We start from the raw sequence: 12,462 nt of genomic DNA on the forward strand, positions 1-12,462 counted from the left end.
AAATTTTTTTTTGTCCATCCAAAAACTTCGCGGTGCAACAAAAGTGAATTTTGCGAGATTCGGCTCGATCTTCATCCGGCTTTCTACCTGTTTTGTTTTATTTTTATGCATATAAATATGTGTATTGTGTTTAAGGTTTACATGTTGTTGGTTGTTGTTCGTATTTTTTTTTTCTTTTCTTTTAAGACATTCAATTTGTACCCATATTTTGATATTTTTGCTTCTGCTTCTATATCTAATTAAATTTTTTTAAAAAATACTTTTCAACGTTTATCAAAATATCGAAACCGTTTTATATATATATATAAACACTTTTGAAAAAAATGTATTTATGCAAGTGTTTTTTTAAGCCACAACTTCTTGTTTAAACTTATTCATAGTTGGATCAAAACACACATACTCATTAAGATTAAATAGTCTTTTTCCCGAAACCTACCCCAGCTAGTGTGTTTGAATCGGGACGAACTTGAAATCACGAACAAATTCTTAGAAAATGATGAAGAGGATGCCTTGATGTAACTCCGATGATGCTAAAGTCAGATATGAGGAAGGTAGCTACTCAAAATCAACAATAGTGAAGTTGGAAGGTAGCTCTACATACACAATATGTGTAATTGTGTTTAAGGTTTACATGTTGTTGGTTGTTGTTCGTATTTTTTTTCATCCTCTCTTCTAACCAAAAAATAAAAATAAATAAATATAAAAAAAAAATCATGAAAATGTAGCACAAAAACCATATCATAATCCATCTGAGAAAGTCAAACCTCGGAGAATAAACCATGAGGGGCACTCCTCTGCCACCAAAACCGCCAGCTCCGTCGCAGGCGGAGGAAGACGGCTCGGGCGAACCCCTCCTCCGTGGAGGAGGAGGTGGAGGCGTGGGAATCGGAGTCGGGATTCGGAAGAAGGCTGTTGGGGTGAGGGCGTGGCTGTTTCTGGAATCTACCGGCCAGGCCCAGCTGGTGGAGGCCGGGAAACACGCCATCATGCGGCGGACCGGCCTCCCAGCGCGCGATCTCCGGATACTTGATCCTCTGTTGTCTTACCCGTCCACGGTTCTGGGTCGTGAGCGGGCTATCGTCATTAATTTGGAGCATATAAAGGCAATCATTACGGCGCAAGAAGTTTTATTGCTCAATTCTAAAGACCCCTCTGTTAGTCCTTTTGCCGATGAGCTTCAGAGGAGATTATTGCGTCATCATCAGGCTATCAAGTCACAGGTGCCCTTTCTCCCCCCCCCCCCCCCCATATCTAATTCAGCATGTATGTATGCACTTAAAGTTACGTGTTTGGTATTTTGAAGAATTTGTGTTGCTACAATTTGTTATGATTGAACGCAAATAAACATATTCTCTGTTGGGATTGAAATCATTGGATATAATGGGACATCAAGCAAATTCTTCGTGAGATGTTTTCCTAGTTTCTAATGTATTGGTGTTTAAGCTAAGGGCGAATAATTGTGTCCAACGGGCAATCCCTTTAAATGAAATTAAGTGTATTTTTGTTAAAGTGAAAGTGACCCTCTGGTAGGTTGATACTGCCTCTGACTAAGTTCTTTGGATTGCCCTGCCAGTTTTGCGTGCAGTTTTTTGCTTATGGGTTCATTTATCTGTGAATGATTAGCATTTGTTATGAAACGGGGACTTGCTCCAGTTAACTTTCTGATTTGATAAATAGAGAGTTATGGAAGATTTATATTTGTATGATATGGCGTGGTGGTGATTAAGGAAGCTGGGAATGGTGAGAATGCGGACTGGACAAGTTTGTATGATTTGGAAGGGCCTCAATCCAGGCCTATAAGTCCTCGGAACAATTCTAAGAACTTCCCAATCAAGGACGAAACGGGGAAAGTCGATGGGAGAGAACCATCTTTGGAGAACCGAGATGGCCCAAAGCTTTTGCCCTTTGAGTTCGTTGCGTTGGAGGCATGCCTAGAAGAGGCATGCCGTAGCTTGGATACCGAGGTTTGGAACTTCAATTCTAATGCTTTACTTCTAAATATTGATTCTTTTTTCTCGGTTGTTCATATGATTTTTATTTATCGTAGGCAAGGACATTAGAGCAAGAAGCACATCCAGCCTTGGATAAATTGACTTCAAAAATCAGTACTCTCAATTTGGAACGTGTACGGCAAATTAAGAGCCGCTTGGTTGCTATTACTGGACGTGTTCAAAAGGTTTAGTGTTTTGATGTTCTCCAATCTTAAAATTTCTTTACTATTAGCTATTATTTAATTTTTTGGTTTTAAAAAACTTTTGTTTTACTAAATTTATTCATATTGACCTCTTGGTAGTCAATACTTTTTACTGGATGAAACATGATTCTCGATCCTTGCTAGATGATCTTTGTTTTGTGTATGCTTTAAACTATTTTCATCCAAAATTTAAGGCTGAGAACATTGTAAATGAAACAGCAGTAGCTGATGTGACTTCACTTTTGTATATTTGAAAACCGTTTGTGTATTTTTGTTTAAATTTATAAACCTTTTCTTTGTGCACCTTGTAGAAGAAAGATTAGCTTTGACAGTAGAAGTGTAGCTTGTACCATGTGTCCACATGATGTCTTGATCACACAGAGTGACACTATTGCTTAGCTGATTCTTAGAATTTCAATTGATTTTATAACAGGGTAATTTTTATTTATTTATTTAATCATGAATTAAATCATCTTTTTTTGTCATTCATCATCTATCTACTTTAGTTGCCGTAATTTTGTAAAGTAAAAGCTGAGAAGTGCTTCCTAGATGCTTTCCCAAACACTACCTTAGTCTATATTGGTATCAAACACTTGTTTTATATGTATGTATGTGTGTATATTATATATATATATATATATATATCTTAAATATACACATGCACTTTAACTCTCTGATTGTCTTGCCTGTTTATTTTTCTCGTGTTTTGAACCAATTTTCCATTACAAACTAAAATTGGAGAAACCTTCTTTTGAGAAATTATTTGTTTGCTGAATCTTGCTGATTTATTGGTAAGCCGTGTAATATTGGTGAATGAAAGCATGATTCATTTTTGTTTGAACTAGACATTATAATATGTATACCAGGTAAGGGATGAGCTAGAGCATTTGCTAGATGATGATGATGATATGGCAGAGATGTATTTAACTGAAAAATTGCAACGGCAGCTCGAAAATACATCCGTCTCTTCCATAAACGAGCAAGATGGCACTGATGAAGAAGTTGACTCAGATGTGGATGATAGGCAAGTGAAGCTGGTGTTGTTTTGATATATACGAGTTCATTTGGATTTTGTAGCTTTTCCTTTTGCTTCCCTTAAAAAATATTTGAACCCTTTATTTTTCGGTATCATAACCAAACACAAAATTTCTGGTATTTTTTAGGTTCACCAATTTAAAAACTTCCCACATGATAAATACATTTTGAAGTTGAGTGCTACTGTAAGACCGTGACCAAACTCTTCATAATATACATGACATGTTTCAAATTACCAAATATGGAATTTGTTGTTTAGTTTGTTAAGGTACACTTACGGCGCTGCTCTCGTGTTCTTCAGGAATCCAGCTGAAATCTTAGTCGAGGGGAATGAGAATTCGATTGTTTCTGATGTTGATGTTCAGCTGATAGACAACCGCAAGGATCAGTTTTATGGTGGAACTAATGCTCTTAGCAGAGGCAGCCATGGCACCCGCACAAGTACACACAGTGCTATGACCCAACACCTTGATGTAGAGGAGCTCGAAATGCTGTTAGAGGCCTACTTTGTTCAGATTGATGGTACACTGAACAAGTTATCCACGGTATGTAACTCATCTTTTTATCAAAACATATATTGATTTTACCTTTATTAACATATATTGATTTACCTTTAGGCACCGTTTGGTTACCTATATTATTAATCTATGTATAATTTATCACATCCAATCCTATGTTCTTTTTATCATATTATTTATTCATCTATTAATTATTTATCTTACATCAATCAAATCATTAATTATTTTTCTTATATCAATTAAATCATCAAATTTAAATTACTATATTATCCTTTATAAATAATATTATACATATTTTATTAATTTATTAAAAGGACGAAATTGTCATTTTATATAAAATTTAATCAATCAAATCAAACAAACTATAATCTATCAATCAAATCAAATACTATACCAACTATTATTTCTTATTTATTTTTTTTATCACATTATATTACTTATCTCTATATTATTTATCTCATCATCCAAACCAAACGGTACCTTATTGTAAGGCTTCGTTCGATCACTTGTTTCCTTTTTTTACAAGTGTTATCGAGCTGTTGCTTCATGGAGTTTGGGTTCTGAGTTTGTTACCTGGGTGATATTTCTGTCAGTGTATTAGTGAGTAGTGACAATTATGTTGCCATTTTTTTTGGTGTGAATCACTTGAGGAGGAACATTATCATTTTGGAACTTAATGAATCTAATCTTGATCGAAATTTGCTCAAGGATTGGTATAGTGGTCCAAACATTTTGCGATATTTTGTGTTATCTTGTACTACCTACAATTGTTTTTTTACATGGGCAAATGCTTGGTCATACATTTTCGCATAGGATTGTCTCCTAACTTGGTCACTCTTTTAATGTTTTTCTAAAGCTGAGGGAGTATGTCGACGACACCGAAGATTACATCAATATTATGTTGGATGACAAGCAAAATCATCTACTTCAAATGGGGGTGATGCTGACTACAGCAACGCTTGTGGTGAGTGCTTTTGTTGTCGTGGCAGGGATTTTCGGCATGAACATCAACATCGAACTATTTAACGATGAAATACATGGGATGAATCGATTTCTTTGGACCGTTGGAGGGAGTTCTATTGGCACTCTTTTCCTGTATGTGATTGCCATTGCCTGGTGTAAACACAGACGACTGCTGGAATAGTACAAGACCTTGGGACGAGTTTCATCTGTTTGTATCTAGTTTGTGACTGCGGAAACCTGTCTTTTTTTCCCTTTGTTATTGTTGTTTTTAGGGAATGCGCTCAACGTAATGAAGTAAATAGAGTACACCAGAGGAAGATGTTTTATCTCTATTTTCAATTAAAACTTTCAAGTCCAACTACACATTTCTTTTCAACTTTTCTTGTACATTTATGCACAATGTGCTTACGCTATTTGCGAAATATGGATATGCTTCAACAAAAGTGATTGTTATTTTTTAAAAAAATAAAATTTTAAACACTATAATTTATCATTTGAATATTTTGATGGAAGCTTTCTGTTTACAAGTTGCATATTTTCTTTGAAAGTCTTGGACTCCGAAAAGAGGAAGCAGCTGTGTGCCTCATATAAAGATCATAAAAATTATGCACCAACACAAATTTGAGAATACAAATACGGAGTACCACGCACAACACAAATTTGAGAATACAAATACGGAGTACCACGCACATGTAGAAACGTAAATGAATTAAGTCGCTCGTAAACTATTCGAAATTCGATTAAAAAAAAAAAAACTCTTTTGGACTCGTCTCATTAAATTGAATGCTGAAACCACCTCGCACACGAATTTATATGATAAATATCTTCTTCATAATTCGTCGATTATCCATACCCGAAGTACCTGTCACGATACAACATTCCCGTGTTCTGAAGCGCACCGTTTGGTTTGATTGATAAGTAATCCATGGATAAATAATATAATGTAAATTAAAAATAAATAAGAAAAAATAGTTAATACATTATTTGATTTAATGGATATATTATAATTTATTTGATTTAATTGATGTAAAATTATTAATTAATAAATAGATAAATAATATGACGAAAATAAGGCGAAATTAATTGGGATAATTTATATATAGATTAATAATACATCAAATCAAACAATGCCAAAAGGATAATCGGTTAACACCGAATTAGATGACTCCAGGGAGTCGGGACATCAACAAGGCGGATCCCTCCCTGTTTGAATCAATTTTTAAGGAAAAAATTTGCATTTTCATACATGATCTTCCATTAATACGAGTACCCTGCTCGCTGGGTAGACGGAATAGGGGAAGCTTATCGACGGCACCGGCCAACCAGAACTTGTCCCCTAAACCAAAATTATGGATACACCAAAGACCACTGAACCCCCTTGGTCGACATACACAATCCTAAGGGCATCTCAAACATTTGTAACACTTCACAGTTTCTTTTCGAATGAGAACCACATTATCAATGGAGGTCAAGTAGTTCGGGTCCCCCTTCCCTATGTGGTATGCCAATACTACCAATTTTATACAAGTCTGAAAGATAAAGCCGCCTGGAAACTTGGGATCTTAATTCTTAATCAGCAATAATAAAGATGAAGATAGATATGCTCCCAGCAGTGAAATGACCTAATGGTAGCATAAAAAAATCGATCTTTTTGCTGTAAATTAATGAGACCACTTCAAATATTTATTCAACATTCATTCAAGTTAAAATCCAATATAAGGTTACCAACACAATATAATTACTCAATTTCACAAGATCAATTTTGGTCATAGACGCCCTGCAATCTTCAAATAACATAAAACATAAGCAATTTAAACCATGTCTGAAACTTTTCTTCAAAATGCATAAAAAGATGCCTTAAAAGACATTATCTTGAACAAAACTAAGAAAAAATCCAAAATCAACATATTAAACCAAAAGCCAAAAGCAAGCTCATCTGTTAGTATCGTCGGCCACCGCCACCGCCACGACCATAATTCATCGGCGGAGCAACAGTAATAGGCCCTTGTTCTTCCCTGAGCACGACACCTGGCAACTCCTTCATACCCATAGACTCCAACAGGTCGACGGTCTCCTGGTCCACCTCGATGCGGTCGACCTTAATGGCGGACTCGTCGGGCACGAAATCCATGCGGCGCTCGCGTTCCTCCTCCTGCAGCTTGAGCGAGATCCCGCGGACGGATCCCTTCTGGATCCTCTTCATCAAATGGGTGGAGAACCCGGCGATCTTGTTTCGCAGACGCTTGGAGGGGATTATGGCAACCTCTTCGAGAATCTTCTTGTTTGTGTGGAAGTCCAAAGTCATCTTCGAGTAGTAACGCTCAATCACTTGTCGGGAAGATTTCTTCACAGTTTTCGTGCGGACGCGGCCCATGCTGCTGCTTGTGTTCGCGGCGGCGCCGGAGTATCGAAGAGGTAGTGAGTATGATTAGGTTTTGCGGAAAAGTGCACTTGGAAAGTGGGACAAATGCAATTCTACGATAAATTATAGTATTACTCTTGGGTCCAAATTAAACCTGTCCACATTTTGGGCTTACAGATCTATGGGCCCGTCCAAATCTTCGCGTTCTATAAATTGGGTGTTGTCGAGGCCTGAAGCCTGAAAATGGAGGATTGGACCAGATTGGATTAAAATGGTTCCAATCCGTTTTAAAAGAATCAACCCGATTCAATATTGACGTTTCCAATACCGAGTGTAAGACTTGTAACCTGTTAAACCGGACTAAATTGGATCGGGTCTAGATTGACTGTAGTGACCCTTACCCGGATCACCTACTAAACAGAACTTATGCATGTAATTAACTTAATTAAACAGATATCAGAATAAAACTGCGGAATCCATAAACAAATATACAATCCCAAGAAAAGGAATCTGTAATTTATCCAATAATATACAACCAAATCGAATAGCTGTATAAACCCAAAACAACAATAATAAAACCTAAGCGAAGCTCCAGTTGGCCAACCACTGACTAGCCCCTCCTGGATCCACCCTCCTCGTCCAAACGCAAACCTGCCCCATGGAATAGGGTGTCCAGAAAATACAGAGTACGAGACGTGAGCATAAAACGCTCAGTGCGAGAGTATGAGTATACATGCATGCAAAGTGAACTCCCTATAGACTCGAGGTCAAGGATCAGATAACAGAGACAGACCGGGCCCTGGTATGTAGCACGCTGTGCCGTCGCTTCAGGAGGTGGCTCCCATACCGAGATAACCGTGGATACGCCAGACCCAAATCGATGGAAGTCCATCCACTAACAGGATAGGGTACAACCCTACTAACAGACATCTCGAAAGAGATATAGCAAGATGCAAATGAATGCAGCATAATATCATGACATATAAATCATGCAATCACATAATACATGCATACTCAGTCAGGATATCTCGAACAGTACTTTCGTACCTCAACACAGTGCAAGCTCTACCAACTCTAGGTCCACGCCTATAGTCTGCTCTACACTGCCAAATGATACTACTATCATTAAAGTGCTCTAAAAGCCTTAACTAAGCTATTGCATACTCCTAAATATTCATAGGAAGCAAAAGCTATACCTTCGTCCGTCGTTAGCCCTTTGATGTCGATGCCTCCAGAACTTGGGCACAACTCTGCTACGACTACTGAACGCCTCGCCGACCTCCGGACCAAGCCTAAGAAGACTAGAACAGCTCCAAAAGGACTAGAATGGAAAGGAGAACTCGGAATTGGCAAATGAAAGTGAAGTCTCGGCCTTCTATTTATAGACAACGATCGGAACTTCCGATCCTTGATCGGAACGTCCGAACTTCGATCGGAACGTCCGATCCTGCCATCGGAGCTTCCGAAGATCCTGATCTGCCACGTGTCAAAATATCACTTGTTGACTTCGGATAGGGGTGATCGGAGCTTCCGGACCTGATCGGAGATTCCGATCTTGCCACACGTCATGCCTGACGTAATATTGATCGGAGCTTCCGATCTTGATCGGAGCTTCCGATCTCACCTTCGGAGCTTCCGAACTCTACCCAAATAATTATGATTAATTTCCTTAATTACTGATTTGGTTATGGGCTACTACATTGACCCAGTCCCTAATCTTGTGGCTAGGCATGCTCAACGGACCAGTCTTTAATGGATTGAACTGGTTCTCGATTTTGGGAATCGGTTCCGGTTCTAGTACCGGATCGTAATTTTTAAAAAAATGAGATTTTTTAATCATTTATATTAAATATGTGTATGAAACCGGTTTGATCCGAACCGGAACCGGTCTATAACCTATAGAACCGGTCCGCGGTTCGGATACCTTGGAACTGGAATCGGAACCGGTTCTGTTCGGTTCTCGAACCAATCGATCCGGAACCAGAACCGTGGAACCGATAACCATGCATGCCTACTTGTGGCCATTGTGTTAACTTTTTATGTACCAAAATACCATATCAAATTACAAAAAATAATCTATTTTCATTTAATATATAAAAAAATATTTATGCCAAAAAAATTATAAAAACTTGTTAGATCAAACATTTACCACTAAACCAAAAGTTATACTTGTTAGCCAAGACGCATCTTTATTGGACAACGTAGATGGCCCGAGTTGTTAATCCAATGAGTTCAGGGAGGGGCGTGTCTTATTGCGGGTGTTGTCTCATATCCCTTCGAAAGCAATCTTATCATTTTTCTACTGCGGTCTTGTCCTCCCAGCAGAGACAGTATTACTCGTTAATATCTGGTTTCTCTTTTTTACAACCAACATATCCAACCATATTAAAAAACATAATATCAGCAGTTGGATGCACTAGACCTTTCTAGATGGTCACCTATCCCAGTACTATTCTGACTCAATCATACTTAACTCAACATTATTTTTGATAAATTTATGACTCTCATATAACTATATATCCCAACAAAATATTTCTTATATATTTTCTATAATTGAATTTTTAAATGAATATCAATCCTGATATAAAAAATTAATATTTGAATCATAAACTAAAAATAATAAAATATTGAATAGTTTTTCAAATTATATTAAAACCATTTTAAAAAATTTAAATTTATATATAAACCTTTATTTTTCTTGTAAAAATTATTTACTTCCAAGAAAAATTGAGCAGCTCCTTGTTTCTTTTATTCTTTTGTATTGGCACTATTTCGTTTTATTTTATTATACTTTTTTTTTTTTTGTGTGTTTTCATTATGATTATAAACTGATTTTTAGTAATAAATGTAGATCTGTATGAAGATGAAAATTTTAAAAAAAAAATTCAATATTTTGACTGAGACATGTCACAATGATACTGATAAAAAAAAAAAGTATTTTATATTTTTGAAAACGACTGCCCGATTTTGTGTGTGCTTACAAATTGCCAATCATCCTTTCAAGAAGAAAAAAGAAAAGGCCAATCACATGCGGATGCCGATGAATTATTATTAACCCGTCCCACGGCTTTGATGGCGGGTGGTAATTGGTAAGTCGGATTGAATTAATGATCGTAACATATAACTGCATTTTTTTCGTTTTTTTCTTAAAAAAAAAAGTAAAACTGCAATATTTCAAAATTAATTAATGGTATTGTGAGACCTCATTCATCTTGGAGTCAAATCTCACCGATTGTAATGAGATTTTTAGGAGTGTCTGAAACTTTTAAAAATCGGTGTTTATAGATTTTTTCTTTCGTTAGTTATATTAGATTTAGATAAATTCTCATGTGAATTATCTTAATATTTAATAATCTAAGAACAAAGGTAATAGAGGAAGATCATTTCTTGCAATATAAAATTAATACACAAAAATTTTATGCGACGGTTTTATTTTTAAATTTTGTGAGATAAACTTCCAATTCAACTCGGCCTACAGAAATTTTTATGTTAATACTATTAATTTTTACTGCATGTATGAATCAGGTCGATCCGTTTCAATAATATAGATCCGCGAGATCGTCTCGCAAGATATCATCATCATCTCATCTTATTATGGTAGGAACACTTTAATTAACTAATTTACATTTAATTGATGAAATTTGATAAAATTACGATTATATCATAACTTAATTCTCAATAAAACAAAATTATTAGGCAGATTGGTCATTTTACATTACATTTATTTATTCATTAGATGTTTTATTTATTTACCAAAATGACATTCACTTTGTGTCATTAGGTGTTTTTTTTATTGACAGAAATATAACACTTTATAAAATTGATTTATCTATTGTGTTTTGGTGACTATTTGCTTACAAAAAATGTTATTTTTTCCTATTTTAAATTTGGGCAAATTATTTTAAACTCCCAACTACCAAACTTCTCTTTAACTTAACTCCCTACCCACCATTTTTCTTTATTTTCACTCCCTAGTGGTCCCCATTTTTGAATTAAAAATTAAATAAAACTTATCATTTGTACGTGGCTTTGTTATACCTATCGAACCAGTCCCGGCCATGCAAGACTATCAGTTACGCAAGGTTTTCAGCCGATATACTTCGGATTAAGGGTCCAACATGCTTCTGTAAGATAAATTGAATTTAAATACCTCTTTGACCATAATGTCGTCGGGTCATACCTGCCGAGTTTTACGAAGTGCTCCTCACACCTCAACCACACAGTCGCAACAGATGGTTTCTGCACAAGCTCCTTCGACGACACCCAGCACAGCCTTAATTCGTTTTCTACCTTAAGGCGTATGATATATAAATTTAATTATAAAATATGAGCATGAAGAACGAGAGATTTAGGAAATTTATTCAGACATAATATTATTACATAAATCAACTCCTTTGAAGAGGAGAAGACAACTTGCTTAGCTACTCATAGTAGCCTTGTTCTTGAAATACATAAAAGAAAACTTAATACAATAGAAAGAAAAATATTACAACAATTTATTTGTAAGAAAACTGAAGGGAATGATCGATATCTTTAGCTTCCTCAAATGCCTGTATTTATAGTTGTACTTCCACTCGTTTCACCGAGAAACTTCAGGGAATCTCACAGATGTCTTGTATTTCTTTATGCCATTATTGATGACATCTTTTACTAGTGGAGGAGGCAGCTGTCTGGAATTTTTTATGTCATTATTGATGGCATCTTTTACTAGTGGAGGAATCACATGTCTGCCACTTTCTTTTGACTTTATTCTCCTCACATGTCTGCTTTATTGTTGTCGGGGCATCTTTTGCTTTTGGAGTAGGCCCCTGTGAAAGCGCATCTTCGGTGGTCCTTGTCTACCTTTGCTTGTCTCGGAAAAATCCTTTCGATCCGTTCGGGGTCTAAAGATTTTTCCAAATTCTGGCTCCTTCTGATTTGGGCATTCTGGGCAGATATTCTTTGACCATCGTCCAATATGAGCCATGCTACAAAATTTTCGGCGAGTTTCTTTACTCCCCAGCAGCTTGCTGTTCCACAAAAGGTTTATCTTCTTTTTGAAGAGTTCTTCCGCAAATGCTATAGTTTTTCCTGTCATTGTGTTCAACAGAAACGATCCATTCACAGAATTCTGATAAAATTTGAATGGAAACTTGACTTTGTCCATCTCAGTAAGACAGACCCAAATACCCCATGCCCTTCTGGTTGAGATCTCAGTTTCCCCGAAAGTGGACACCAAGGGTATTTCTTCAGTTTTAGGATCCTTGATAAATTTATGACTGTTTATATCAGGTCTCCTCAGCTTGATGAAATGAAAGGGTTCGTGTGATCCTTTCACTGTTGGTTTTGGAGCTGCACTAAAAAAGTATAACTCAAGCACATCTCCTCTGGACAAATGATCATTATTTGCC

General features: G+C 36.4%; 2 protein-coding genes across 2 annotated transcripts; one reads left to right on the forward strand and one right to left on the reverse strand.

Moving 5' to 3' along the window:
* The first annotated feature begins 482 nt into the window (after window positions 1-482).
* On the forward strand, window positions 483-5,068 carry LOC140886421 (magnesium transporter MRS2-3). The gene is made up of 6 exons (XM_073292999.1): window positions 483-1,220; window positions 1,728-1,964; window positions 2,048-2,176; window positions 3,061-3,218; window positions 3,531-3,774; window positions 4,604-5,068. The coding sequence occupies exons 1-6, from the start codon at window positions 780-782 to the stop codon at window positions 4,889-4,891; spliced, it is 1,497 nt and encodes a 498-aa protein (XP_073149100.1). The 5' UTR covers window positions 483-779; the 3' UTR covers window positions 4,892-5,068.
* A 1,311-nt stretch (window positions 5,069-6,379) lies between these two features.
* On the reverse strand, window positions 6,380-7,166 carry LOC140892062 (small ribosomal subunit protein eS17-like). Its single transcript, XM_073300812.1, has one exon. It carries the CDS (start codon window positions 7,082-7,084, stop codon window positions 6,650-6,652), a length of 435 nt encoding a protein of 144 aa, XP_073156913.1. The 5' UTR covers window positions 7,085-7,166; the 3' UTR covers window positions 6,380-6,649.
* Window positions 7,167-12,462: the final 5,296 nt, after the last annotated feature.

This window comes from Henckelia pumila, chromosome 3 (assembly GCF_033568475.1).
Source record: "Henckelia pumila isolate YLH828 chromosome 3, ASM3356847v2, whole genome shotgun sequence".
Taxonomy (NCBI): Eukaryota; Viridiplantae; Streptophyta; class Magnoliopsida; order Lamiales; family Gesneriaceae; genus Henckelia; species Henckelia pumila.